At 37.1% G+C, this 14,478-nt stretch overlaps 1 protein-coding gene across 6 annotated transcripts in view; it reads left to right on the forward strand.

Moving 5' to 3' along the window:
• Positions 1-1,365: 1,365 nt before the first annotated feature.
• LOC129896695 (uncharacterized) overlaps positions 1,366-14,478 on the forward strand; it is a 29,106-nt gene continuing 15,993 nt past the window's right edge. For 4 of the 6 annotated variants that reach the window (XM_055972633.1, XM_055972639.1, XM_055972637.1 and 1 more), the window contains exons 1-11: positions 1,366-1,476; positions 1,662-2,448; positions 2,540-2,746; positions 3,292-3,353; positions 3,939-4,428; positions 9,902-10,102; positions 11,697-11,952; positions 12,093-12,333; positions 12,400-12,575; positions 12,661-13,224; positions 13,949-14,115. In XM_055972633.1, the coding sequence (XP_055828608.1) occupies positions 1,664-2,448; positions 2,540-2,746; positions 3,292-3,353; positions 3,939-4,428; positions 9,902-10,102; positions 11,697-11,952; positions 12,093-12,333; positions 12,400-12,575; positions 12,661-13,224; positions 13,949-14,115 (3,149 nt within the window). In that variant the 5' untranslated portion in view covers positions 1,366-1,476; positions 1,662-1,663. The remainder of the gene's footprint in view (positions 1,477-1,661; positions 2,449-2,539; positions 2,747-3,291; positions 3,354-3,938; positions 4,429-9,901; positions 10,103-11,696; positions 11,953-12,092; positions 12,334-12,399; positions 12,576-12,660; positions 13,225-13,948; positions 14,116-14,478) is intronic. The other 2 variants (XM_055972634.1, XM_055972635.1) reach the window with 2 other exon arrangements.

Genomic DNA, 14,478 nt, shown 5'->3' on the forward strand with positions numbered 1-14,478 from the left:
TGTTCAGCAAGTGCGAATAATTTATTGATGCTATTTTTGGAGGCTTCTTCTGCTTCTTTTTGCCTTTGTGCCATAAGTCTCCTCCTTCTAGTATATCTATTAGGAGTAGTAGAAGCAGTAGCATCATCAATTGTCTTTTTTTTTGAGTCATTTATCTACACCACATGAAATAAAAAAAAAGTCATCAATTAATTTAACCAATCATTCAAAATAAATATAAAAAGCAAACTACTGTAATTGTTCAAACAAGAACATAAAATAACTTTTTCAAATAAACTGTTGAGTTACTGAATCAACTGTTGAAGTTGAGAAGTAGACAATTCAGCAATTGTTGTGTGAAACTTCAATTGTTGCATCAGCAGTTGCTGCAATAGTTCAGCAGTTGTTTCAAAAAACTTCAGTTGTTCATAGACTTGTTACAGCAACCTCAGCAACTGTGTATTTTAATTACACAAGTTCTTAAGTTGCTGCAACAACAACATATTTTTTTAATGACAACAACCAAGCAACCCACCAAACAACAACAAAAATATGTGAAATCCACAACAATAACAACAAATATATTATTTATTAAGGTATGCAACAACAAAATATGTAAAATTCAGGCTTTTATTCTTCTATCTAATCCTAAATCACTATTTTCACAATTTAAAGATGGTTGAAATTTTTGTTGAGTTACTGAAGCAACTGCTGAAGTTGAGAAGCAGCAACTTCAGCAATTGTTGTGTGAAACTTCAATTGTTGCATCAGCAGTTGCTGCAATAGTTCAACAGTTGTTTCAAAAAACTTCAGATGTTCATAGACTTGTTACAACAACCTCAACAACTGTGTATTTTAATTACACAAGTTCTTAAGTTGCTGCAACAATAGTGTATTTTTTAAGGATAACGACCAAGAAATCCACCAAACAACAACAAAAACAATAAAAATATTTAAAATTCAGGCTCTTGTTCTTCTATTTAAACCTAAATAACCATTTTCACTTTAAAAAAAGAAGCTCTAACAATGAAGAGAAAAAAAAGAGAATTTAACTTTAAAAATCGAAACTCTAACAGTGACAGGGAAAGACAATGACACGACAAGATTGACAGAAATGAAAGGAGAAGAAAAACTAGAAAGAAATAGAGATTAAGAAGAGAAAATAATTTTGGGAGAGATTTGAGAGAGTGCGGAGATGAAGAAAGATCGAAGAAGTTGGAGAAGAGAAGTTGGAAAGTCCAACTAATAAGAATTTGAATATATTTGAAAAAAAAGTTTGAGATTTTATTATATTTTAATAAAAATTAACAAAGTTTTAAAAATTATATTTTACCCCATTTGACTTAATAACCTAATTAAAAGTATTTTGACTTGGGCTTGATCAATTTGTCACCAACTGCACCTACAACTCAATTTTATCGAGAAACAGATCAATCCAATGTTTGGAATTTCCTCCTAGAGTTCCAAGTTCAACGGTTGTACTCGCGGGAAATTAAGGTTTTCTCTCTTTTCATCTTCTAGTAAAATAATTTTTTCAATTCTCTTCGGAAATTATGCTACTTATTTCACTTCTCTCAGTTTTGACATTGCCATATGTACTGCTTCTTGGTTATTGACTGTAAATGATTAATTCTTTTTCTGTTAATCACATAGCTCCTCTTTGTATTACTTACTTGTTACAGCAATGGGTCGGAGGAAATCTAAGCCAAATCGTTCTGTGGGAATTTTGGAAGGACAACTTCCTAAGGGGAAATTAAACGGTAAAACTAAGGCTGAAACTGCGGAGAAAGATGAGGCTTTTGCAGTTGATGTGCCATTTTTTGTTGAAATTGATAGGTCTAATTGGTTATCTGACCAACATATGGATATTTCTGAAATTGTTTTATCAGACTTGAATGTTTTTGGTCATTATATATTGGATGAGGAATTTTACCGGGATTCAAGGTATTTATTGAGGTTTAGGGTCAGTAATGTTAATGAGTATCTTACTAGGATAAAGTTGGGTCATTGGCCTGTATTATCTGCTACTAGTATATCTCTGGAAATTGTAGCAAAACAGGAGAAAGGGGGTTTGGAGGAAACGGTTGTGTTGGTGGTGGGAAATTTTGATGGACCTGATGAGGGTATATCAGGGCTAGTCCATTTGACTAGTTTGAAGTTCTTCACATTGAGGCCCGTTGTTGTTCCAAGTTGTTTAACATCTATACGGATGAGGGTCGAGATTTTAAAAAGTTCCTTTGATGCGTGCGAGTCACTTCTTGATACATCCAGACAGCTATGGAAAAAGAGCATGATGAATGTGATGGCTTGGCTACGTCCAGAGGTTGTCACAGCAGAGGCTAGATATGGATACCAGGTGGCAGCAAATGCAGATATTGGTCTAGCTTCAGGGCTGAATGAAAGTTCTGCTTCAAGGAAACTTTCTAGGTTTGATGTAGCTAGTTTCTATGAAGCTATTAAGCCATCAAAGTGAGTGGTTCTGTAGTCATGAGTTTCAATTTATGTCGGCTATATTGCAAATTTCCTCATACTTGGCTTGCATCTGTGATATTTCCTGCAGGGAGGAGCCGATGCTTGATGATGACCTCCCTGGTTTGCTTCCTAAGCTTAGACCTTACCAGCGCCGTGCTGCTTATTGGATGGTGCAGAGGGAGAAAAGAAATTCCGATGACTCTTTGCAAAGCAAAATAAATCACTTCATTTCTCCTCTATGTATGCCACTGAGTTTAATTGACACCTCTATAACAATATATTACAATCCATTTTGGTATGTTTCTCTCTCTAGAATGTACAGAAAATGTTACCATTGGATTCACTGTACTTCTACTATCCTTTGAAGTATGTTTCATCCATGGTTCATCCAATATGTCCCCTTGTGATGAAATGGACACTTCCAACTGGTTGCACTAACTGAATATGATTTTGCTATCTTGCATTTTATGAATTCAAAAGGTGGATGATCAACTTCTCGTTATCTTTTGTTCTTTGGATTGGGATGTGATTTGCTATGTACATCCCTAATTCCAGGACAAGCATCCATGTTCCCCTTCTTTTTTCGAACACATGAATGGTAAAAATTGTCTTCCTGATATTTTGAGGTCACTATTGATATGTGCTTCTTCCTCTTCCTTAAGTACACAATTCTATTGTTCTTAACTCAAAATACAAGGGGTCAAAAATTGAAATAGAACCATTTCAGATTGAACTGATATCTCTCTTAAATATCTCTTTGTTAAGTTATATTCTTCATACTTTGTTAACCATCTAAGAAGAGTTCTTATTAAATGATCAGTTTCTGATGTTACTTTTCAGTGGAAATGTATCCTTGTGTCCAGAGAGTGTCCCGCCAGTTGTTCCTGGTGGTATTTTAGCTGGTAAGCAAAATGACTGAATTTGCCAGTCTTCCATCCTTGATCTACCTTTGTATGTTATTGCTTTCAATCCTCAGGGAAGACAATTAAAAATGTGTTGGACACCGTAAAATCTTTAGGATAGATAGGATCATACATTATTTTAGCGTCGTTTGTTTTTGGTTTTTTTTCTTTGCGCTGGTTGATCCTCTGTACATATTAGGACCTTCTTGGTCTGTTCATTGATGAAATCTTACCTTATTGATTAAAATATGGATTTAATTTTCTGTCTGACATGTAATTGCCTTGGATAACAAACGTGTCTTGTTTCTTTGAAAGAGTTTTTTTTCCTTCATTTTTTCTTTTGTATTAAAACACTTCCCTCATATTCAGTTACTGTATCACTGAGTTAGGGGATGGATTTCTTGTTTTCTGATATAATTTCCATATAAGTAATTGGTTTATGCTTTGGATGTTTGATTATATATGATGTTAGACAATTCTGCAGACATTAGGTACCTCAACTGTGAACAGTGCCTTTCGACATATTACAGTCATTGAAAGCCTTACTTAGCTTTGGTTGCTTCTTCTGTTATTGTTATATTACAGATGAGATGGGGCTGGGAAAGACTGTTGAACTGCTTGCTTGTATCTTTACACATCAGGTGGCAACATCTTCCATTGACAGTTTTACTGGTGAATTTCTGTGTGATGAGGGTCAAAAGAATAGTCTGAAAAGACTGAAAAGAGATCGTGTTGAATGTATATGTGGTTCTGTGAGTGAAAGCATCAAATATAAAGGGTTGTGGGTTCAGTGTGATGTTTGTGATGCGTGGCAACATGCAGATTGTGTGGGCTACTCATCTAACAAGAGGTATACAAAATCCAAAGCAATCTTAACTGAACAGCAGTCAACTGGGAATATGCACAAGCATGCTAAACGCAAAAACGATGTTAAAATAGTTGAAATGGAAGACGGCTATATCTGCCAGCTGTGCTCAGAACTGATCCAAGCTTGTGTAACGCCAGTTGCCTCTGGTGCAACTCTTATAGTGTGTCCAGCTCCTATATTGCCTCAGTGGCATGCTGAAATTGTTCGGTATTCTTACTTATCCTTTCATTTTTCCTTGTTCCATTTCAAACATGTTATTTTCCTTGGATTTCCTCAATATTCCAGTAGAGTACAGTTCATGAAAGGTGTAACTATATATAAACCAGTTGACATAGATGTTACCAACCAAAACATTTTCGTTCATGTATTATTATTTGGTATCAAGAGGAGCCATTAGTTATTGCCCTTCTCAGTTGATGTTTCTTTGGAAAAAATTAATCTCTTCATATAATGTTCAGAGCTCCTTCTATTAAAGATTTTAAAGGATGAACGATATTAAACTGTATTACTGAATTTAAACCTTGAGGCAGTAGTCTATTGTTGTCTGTGAATCAGTTTGCAGATATGCACTCATATATGTTTTATCATAACATTAGTTGTTGTTATTTACTTGTAGTTGCTTTGTTCTCCTTGCATTACTCGACTGTATGTTCAGTTAGTGAATAAAACAACCATTTGATATCCATACATCCTCGACTCAAAAGTGATCTTTTACTAGAAATATGATCACAGAAGCGCCAGAGTCCATGACCCATGGTTCAAGAGTATTAGACTGTGAAATACAAGCAACATAATTACTAGCAACAGATGTATTATTCTGAGAAACAAAGGCTACTTGTGGAGATTGCTGATTGCTCCTTCAACATTGAAGGAACTCACGATCAATCATGAAAAGAATAACATACTTCACGAGTGTGTCTAAGCTTATTATAAGAACTACATTTGGATTGAGATCTTTCAAAATACATCCTCCTCGTCGATTGTCCATAGTTTGAGATGTCTGATTTTCCTTTGTCTGAATGTGAGAACAGAAGAGTCATCAGTTAGTGATGAGACCACTGTGCGACTAGGTGGCGGAGCAAAAGGCAAAGTAATCGAGAGAATAGTTCATCAATTGTAGGAAGAGTAGGACTAACCAAAGTTTGGTCACACATCAAATAAAGGTCATTAGGAAGTCCAACAAGTGTATGAATTAGAAACTAAGTTGCTCAGAATCTTCACTTTCGATTCCGCACCCGTGTCGACACAACGTGGGTGTGGGTGCAGGATCCGTACCCGATCTGGTCAACTGGGTTTGGATACTTTGACCAAATTCAAGGGAGAAATTTTGGACAGTTCAATTATTGATGTAATCAAAACAAAAACTAAGTTGAAATTGAAGAAAATGGAATACCTTGTAATTATAAATTTCTATTGCATTCCCTTTTCTTTTATCTCCTTCCAAGATTCTCCTCTTGATCAGTATTTTCTCCTCGAGTTTTCCACATAATATCTCATAATTTAGGTTTTATAACTTTATTTTTAGATATTTGAATTATTTTTAGCCGAATCCCCGCACCCGTATCCTAACATGGATCTGTGTCCCCGAATTTTAAAATTTAGATCATAGAGGATCCGGCCTCTAGATCCGCACCCGTATCGGACACCCGCACCCGAGTCCGAGCAACTTAGACTAGAAATATCTTCTGCCGTTGCTCATGTTGTTTTTCAACTCTAGCAATAACTGCATCAACTTTTTAAGTTCCTCCATGTCTGCCTATACTTTTCCCAAGTATTAGTAAGTAAACATATCCAATTTCTATTTTTATAAGTTTATCATCAGAGATATCACATCATAAAAGCAAGAAATACCATTAATATGTTAAGTGTGGTCCTTTTTCCAAACTAATAACAAGTCTGTAAAGGATGAAATAAAGGCATCAACTTGAAATCAATAGATATCCACTGGTGACTACATAATTGAGCACAACCTTTTCCCACTGCACTTGAGCCTTGCCATCTTCCTCAATAGTCTCTTTTGTTAAGTAACCTTGAACACCTTGTCCTTTGCACCAAATTTCCATTTAGGAAGCCCAAGCTAAATAGTTTGAACTTACTCTTAAGGGCTCCAAAGTAATCATAAGATTTGAGTTCCAAATCTCATGTTTTTGGAACCTAATAAAAAATGGACTTGGGGACTAACTCAACCCCAAAAGCTAGCTCATGAGGTAGAGATTTCCTAAGACCATGTAAAGAGACCATCCCACCTCTAAAACACCAATTTGGGACCAACACTCCCCCGCAGTCTAGGAATGGACATTCGGAATGTGAACAGTATAAGATGGGGGCCTAACATTGGGCAAACAATGGATTGAGATGGGCCTGAGTCAAGATACTAGGATAAAGAAATTGAAATTAGGCCTAACTCAACCAAAAAGCTAGCTCAAGTGATGAGAATTGTCCAAGACCATATAAAGAGGCCATCCCACCCCTAAAGCACCAATTTGGGACTTAAAAAACCCAACACCAATTCTAAATAACATGGTTGGATTGAAGAGAGCTAACTAAATAATCACAAAATAAAGTTGAGAAGAATGCTGAGTGGTTGTATAATTGCTGCTTGACGTAGGTTGGCCAGAAAGTCACCCAAAAAAATCCGAAAAGCATTGATGAGAGCTTTAAAAGCTGCAGCCGAGATCCGTAGTGCAAAAGAAGTTCTAAACACTGCTAGAAACACACAAACTTGGACAGAAAAACAGTCCTCACTGGGAACACTTCACTGGGAACACTGTTTTGGTGACTGATTGTCCACAAAATATTGAATGGTCGAATTGAAAGAGGTAGGCGACCACCACAAAATAAGAATCTTTCTTGGAGAATGCTGGAAGAGTGCTTTACACACTGGTACGTGGGCTGACACACCAGCCGGAACCCTAAATGTCAGCGGCACGTGGGGAGGTTCCTATTGGACTGGTATACTGGGGTTTGGTTGTCGGGTCTGAGGAACTTTGTGGTGGAATTGTTTTTGCACAATAGTGATGAAAAATGATTTTGATGTAGACAACTTTGAAATCAATGTAAAATTGCATGACGCTGAGTCCTTTCTTCTCGGATGTCGCTCTCACAATGATAATTTTCTTTGTGATAATTTTCTCACCAATCCTCTGATACCAGGTGAGAAATAAAAAGGCATAGCAGAATATTATTAAGATGCATAACTGAACCGTCTTATACTAAGCCCTATTTATGTACATACTTTACGTAGTACTAAATACTTATTTTCCAATGTGGACATTAGGCATAATATTTTATACACTGACTATCTCACTTCATATATTACTGGTAGAGGTGGATTCAGAATTTTGAATCTCTGGGTGTCATGCTACTTTGAACAGTAACATATGGTAAAAGCTCCAGCGTAGAGCAAGACAATACTTAATATTTATTAGCAAATTTGCATACAAAATTTAGACTTGTTCTTTTGGTTTAGTTAATATTTTATTTTCAAGAGGTCTAGAATTCTAATCTACTTATTCACAATTCTTTTTACAATATATTCGCTATCGTTGTCTTGCATGATAGAAAAAGTTTTAAGAAAATACACCCCCATAGCAAGACTCGAACTTGCATCCCTACGGTGGTAAACCTGAGCTTTAACCACTGGCACCACAAGGCTCATTATTTCTAAGGGTGCCGCGTTTAACATTTATACTTTTCTTATAAATATATATATACAAATATACATGTATATATATGGGGTGGAGTGGCACCCCCTCCGTGCAACATAAATCCGCCCCTGATTACTGGTCTATTGTTTTAGTTACTTCATTCTCATGGGATTGACTATATGTTCGGTCAGTTAATAAAACAACCATATTATATCCATACATCCTCATATTAGAGCTTGGGTAGCTTTTTCATCTTATCTCTTGATCTCATGTTCTCCTAGAATTATTGTGGGATCTCCAATCAAATCAGGACAAATCGTGCTCTAGACTTCTTTGTGAATCATAATTTCGTGTTATGGAAATTGTCGGCAACATTTAGTCTAAGTATTCTTGGCTATTGTTGAGCATCTTTTATCCTGTTGTGTAATATCATGGTTGGAATTGTTTCGGATCTGATGAGATGCTGGGAAGTAACTGTTAAAGAGTCAGACATTGGATGAAAAAGGGATATGTGGTTTCTTTATATGCTTTTGGGTAATACTCACCTCTTGAGCTAGCTTTTGGGGTTGAGTTGGGCCCAAGATCCATTTCTTTACATGGTATCAGTGCAGGAGCCATCCCAATTCTTTGATTCCCGATGTTGGGCCCCATATTATATTGCCACTCTCCATATGTCCATCCCTGGGCGTGAGGTGGGATGTTGAAGAGTCCAACATATATGGTCTTGGGTAATCCTCACCTCTTGAGCTAGCTTTTGGGGTTGAGTTAGGCCCAAGATCCATTTCTTTACGGTAACAACAAACTGCATTCTATTTTGACAACACTGTGTCTAGTTATATAACAGATTATGTAGGCTGATAAATACCTTAAGCTTAACTAGAAATCTAGAAGTGTTAAAAAAAAGGGCAGCCCGGTGCACTAAAGCTCTCGCTTTGCGCTGGGTCCGGGGAAGGGCCCAACCACAAGGGCCTATTGTACGCAATCTTACTTTGCATTTCAGTTGGAGGCTGTTTCCAAGGCTTGAACCCGTGTCCTTTAAAAATTGGAAATAGCGTTGTTGAAAGCGAGGCAAGGGTTGTGTGAAAGCAAAGTGAAATGAAAAAGCTGTCGCTTCTCAGACGAAAGCGAGAAGCGTGTGTAGCGAGGTACTACTACTACTTATTCTGCTGAGTATGAATACAGGAAATTCTGCTATTGAACTTTGCCATACCAATGTGGGTGAGTTTAGAAATTGTAGTCAGTTTAATTCTGGTCTGATCTTAAACCACTTATTAGAGAATAGAGTGACCTTCTTGGTAAAAAAGATGGACTCAATTTGAAACACATGACCCTGCATCTATCCCTCACCAAAAAGAAAAAAAACCCAACAAAAGGACAAACAAAAAGGAACTGACGACATACAAATGGATTTTTTTCTACTGCTTCTTCTGATTTTATAACTTGTTAGAATCTTCTGTTATGTAACCTATTCAAGTCCAGACTTCAATATCATTGTCAGTACCATCTTGATTACTGAAAGTTGAATAAGAACTGCTTTATCGTTATAAAAACAGAAGATTTTCTGCCCAAAATGTTTGAAAATAATACGTCTAAAGCTCTCCTAATTAGATGACCGGTTTTTGATATAAGAAAACTATCACTCATAAGCACAAAGGGCTAGTTGGTCTGACGTGGTTGATGAGTCCACTTTTGTGCTTTAGCTGTCTTGTAGAGAACTCAGTGAGACTCTCTTCCTTTTTCTGTTTCCTTAACTTCTGGGAGTGACCAGGGGAAACTGTGAAAGAAGGGACTTTTTTGTTTCCTTTTTCCTATGGTCTTGGCTTGTACAGTCATTTGTTGGTTGACCTTACACTTTTTCCTAATGTGCTCTTCCTTTTATGATGACTAAGAGCAGGTTGTTTTTCATGGCAATGTGTGTTAGTTTTCTTGCCTTTCTAGTCCATATATGCTAAAACTTAATTCCATTCTTTATTGAATTTTTATTCAAGTTTCTTATCTGGATTGCTTACCCATCATTTTTTTCCTATTGCTAGTCATACAAGTCCTGGTGCTGTGAAAACATGCATTTATGAAGGAGTGAGGAATAACCCTTTATCACAAACACCCTTGCCAGATATAAATGAACTTCTCAATGCCAACATCGTTTTGACAACTTATGATGTACTGAAAGAGGACTTATCACATGACTCTGACAGGCATGAAGGTGACCGTCGAGCTCTGAGATTTGAGAAAAGGTATCCTTCAGCCTGCAATTTCCTTTTTCTGTTTTATGAGTTTGCTTGGTTAGAGAGTTGCCTCAAGGTAGAAGTGCTGCTTTTACTGATTTTTGTCAGTTCTTAATGCTGTAATCAAGGCATCACTGCAAACTCCTGCATGATGCTACAGCTTAAAGAAATGATGCTGGAATGTAGCTTCGGAAGTGTTACTGGTTCTCTTATTAATTCAAAAGTATATTCTATGGATCTACAACCTTGTCACTCCTTACCAGAGCAGAGTTTTCCTTCTCTTTGAGTGATTGACCTCAGGAAGTTCTATCTGTTTGGTTTTGGAGAGACATGGTTGTGATGTTGACTTTTGTTGGTTAGTTCCTGAGTGTATTAATATTACTGTCCTAGAAGTGACGAATGCTTCCCTTGTTTGCTTCTTATGCACTATCTGGTTCTTGTCTCCCCAGTGCCTATCCTTTATTTTTTCTGTGACAACTTCTGAAAAGTATTTGACTGACTATTACATGGATCAGGTTATTGGTTCTGAAACTGTGTATGGTTGGCATGTTGATTGTATTTTCTTAATTTTGTACATCTCTTTGTTGTTGTTATGGACCATGGGTTTAACTCAATTCCAAAAGCTAGCTCAAGAGGTGAGGATTTCCCAAGCCATATTAAAGAGTTTAATGCTCCCCTTATATGACCGATGTGGGACTCTTCACCCCCCCGATGGCCAGGGCTGGACATCTGGAGCATGGCAATTTAATATGGGAATCAAACATCGCGTAACAAGAAATGGGATGGGTCTTGCTCTGATACCATGTTATGGCACTTGGACCTAACACAACCTTAAAAGGTTTCCTTAGAATTTTCTTTTTTTTTTGTTTTTATAAGGTATTATCCCTAGTTTTCTTTTGCTGAACAATTTTATTACCTTCATTAGTTTCATATTTGATGATAATGACCATGGACGTTTGGTTGCTAAGGATCATGCATGTGCATTAATGATGCAACTAGTGCTTTGTGCTCCTTCTCCAAACCAATGTGAACTCTGAAACTCTAGCAGGGTGTTTTAAAGCTTGTACTATTTGGAAATACTGAAGGCTTTCAGTGTGAGTAGATGGACAGATTTTTTTGGACACAATTAATTTTTCCGTGTTTTTCCTTGATGTTTAGGAGATGTCTGAAGCCATTACTTCAAGTCAAGTTTCAGTCTCCTTTTTATGCTTTTTCCTTTCTTCTGTTCTGTTCTCATGGAAACTTGGTGGAAAGCAAAATAATGCTCTCAAAAGCACTTTAAGTTACAATACCTGTTTAGAGGATCATAGGTATGTGTTTTGTTCAAGGCATGATCCCCAAACAATCTCGCTTGAAAGTAAGGTACTGATTCAGGCTAACAAATCTTTGAAGAGGTGATTATGTACACGTCCGGCTTGGACCTTTCAGTCTGAAAGATATTCTTGAGTGATGAGATAGTGCTGGTTTTTCGTCTTTTGACCTTATCATCCAGGATCAATTTGTGCTAGGAAATCTGACCAGATTGCTGCATTGGTCTACTTATATTTCATAGCCTTTCTTGTTTATAGATCGAGGATAAAATCTCTGGCGTTTCATGTTGCAGATATCCTGTCATACCTACTCTATTAACCAGAATATTATGGTGGAGAATATGTCTGGATGAAGCTCAAATGGTGGAGAATAATGCTGCTGCTGCAACTGAAATGGCCCTAAGACTACATGGAATTCATCGATGGTGCATTACGGGGACTCCCATACAAAGGAAACTGGATGATTTGTTTGGTCTCTTGAGATTCCTCAATGCAAGTCCCTTTAATACTTTTAGGTGGTGGACCGATGTTATACGTGATCCTTATGAGGTTTGTGCCCTGGCCTTTCTTTAGCAATCATTGAATATACTATTTATTGCAATTGATGCTTATAAGTTCACTTATCTTATCTTTCTGTCCTCTTTTCCCCTTTCTCACTCCCTCTCGGAAATCTCTCTTTTCTTTTCCAGAGGGGAGATTCCAGAGCGATGGCTTTTGTGCATGATTTCTTTAAGCACCTGATGTGGAGGTCATCAAAGGTGCATGTTGCTGATGAACTGCAGCTTCCACCTCAAGAAGAATGTGTCTCTTGGCTTTCTCTTTCACCAATTGAAGAGCACTTTTATCAAAGGCAGCACGATACGTGTGTGAATGACGCTCGTGAGCTTATTGGAAGTTTCAAAAATGATATATACAAGAGAAAAATACCTGGTTGTTAGATTTCTTCTTTTCATTCATAATACTATTGAAAGCAATGTATTCTGAGATTTACTTCAGTTGCAGGTTCCCAATTGGAAGATGCTGCATCTGATGTTGTTATCACCAATATAGAGGCTGCCAAGCTCTTTAACTCACTTCTAAAACTGCGCCAAGCCTGTTGCCACCCTCAGGTTGGGAGCTCTGGGTTGCGATCGCTACAACAGTCTCCCATGACTATGGAGGAGATCCTGTCGGTAAGTTGTTAATCAGGGTCAGAAAGCTGTTCTTTCTTAAATGCTGTTTCCAGTCAAACATGTATATAAAAGGTACTTTTTGTAGGTTCTGGTGAGTAAGACTAAGGTAGAAGGAGAGGAAGCCCTCCGGAATTTGGTTGTTGCTTTGAATGCACTGGCGGGTATTGCTATAATTAATCAAAATTATTCCCAAGCCGTATCATTGTACCAAGAAGCACTGGCTTTAGCGGAAGACCATTCCGAAGATTTCCGGTTGGATCCGCTGTTAAACATCCATATTACACATAATCTTTCTGAGGTACTCCCACTCAGCTCTGATAGTTTGCAAAAGCTTGAATGTGTACCTGGAAGTGCAAGAGATGAAGTATCCAACATAGAAGATGCTGAAGAAAGCGATAAAGGTGCCCTATTCAGGGAAGACAAAGTTAAGGAAGAAAACATGTTATTGATTAACTCTGATGGTCCATCCAAGCTAATGGCAAATTCACTGGCAAACGATTCTGTTGATGAAAATTCTGTCACTAGGTTAAATTTTTTGTCCAAATGTACAATGACAACAGCATGTGAAAAATTGAAGGAAAAATTCCTATCTGTTTTTAATTTGAAGCTGGCAGGGGCCCAACAAGAATTCAAAAAGTCATATGATCAGGTAATATTCAGAATAGGTCTTCATAGATATGGAAAACCTTTGGCTATACTTATTGTTTTGAACAGGCCTGACTTTTTTCACAGAAGATATCTGTAATTGTTTGAGGATGCTGTTTAGTATTTCCTGTACTTGAGTGCTTCTGTCAGAAAACTGAACTCTTAGATGATGGAGAGCATCTAACTAAGAAATATAACGTCCAAGAGAAGGTCCTGGGAAAGGTCTTGTCTTTCACAGATATTCGACCTGCAAAGTCTCCCAGTGAAAAAAGAAACTATCTGTTCCAGCCAACAGTTGAAAAAGAAAATATTTATAACCACCAACAGCTTAAACATTTACATTAAAGAGTTTTGAAGGCAAATTGAATAGACCAAGCGATACAACATCCTTTTTGCAAAATAGAGACTAATAATTCCCCTTAGTATTTCGACATTAGATGTTTAATTTTTCATATACAGGAGTATCCTCAAAAACTGTTCAGCATCAATAGACCAAAAACATCTAATTTTGGTGTGAGTAGTGGTGTCGTGAGACCTATTAGTTCATGTGTTATTAGAAGACAGTTCTGACTTTTTCTACAGTCATGATTAGCTACTAAACTTGAAATGCCTGGAATGTCTTGAGTTTAGACCCCTCAATTGTTTCCTATTTCTTTTTGTACTTGGTCTCTTTCTCTATACAAGCTTTGCAAGTTCCACTTACATTTTCTTGTATCTTATGTTTGAAGGTATGTAATGCATTCAGTGATAGGAAGAACCAGTATACTGCTTGGTGGCTGGAAGCTTTGCATCATATCGAGCAAACCAACGACTCTTCAAACGAATTGATCAGGAAAATAGGAGAAGCTGTTTCTGGGACTCTGAACACCTCTAGGGCATCAAAAGTTGCTTCCTGGTAAGTAATGGATTTATTCTTTACTCTAGGGTCTTTTCTTGTCCATCAAACTTATTTGCTATCATTTTGCAACTGTTTGATGGCAATTGCTGTGAAGGACACGTGCATTGGCATCCTTATTGCAGCATGAAGAGTTACAACTTCTTGCATCTCCAATGGATTCTTTGTTGTAATCAACTCTATTGTTGTTTTGTATGTAAATATGGTACCAAGTTTCTTTCAAATTAGTTTTTTCTTTTCCTGGAATCATCTTCTCTAGTGCTGTTTTATTTGGAAGAATGGTTGGGTTCAAACATAAATTGTTTTGTTGAATCAGTACCTAAAGTTTTGCTTGCTAAATAAGATCATATGAAAACTTTTCAT

The sequence above is a fragment of the Solanum dulcamara genome, chromosome 7, assembly GCF_947179165.1.
Source record: "Solanum dulcamara chromosome 7, daSolDulc1.2, whole genome shotgun sequence".
NCBI classification, from domain to species: Eukaryota; Viridiplantae; Streptophyta; class Magnoliopsida; order Solanales; family Solanaceae; genus Solanum; species Solanum dulcamara.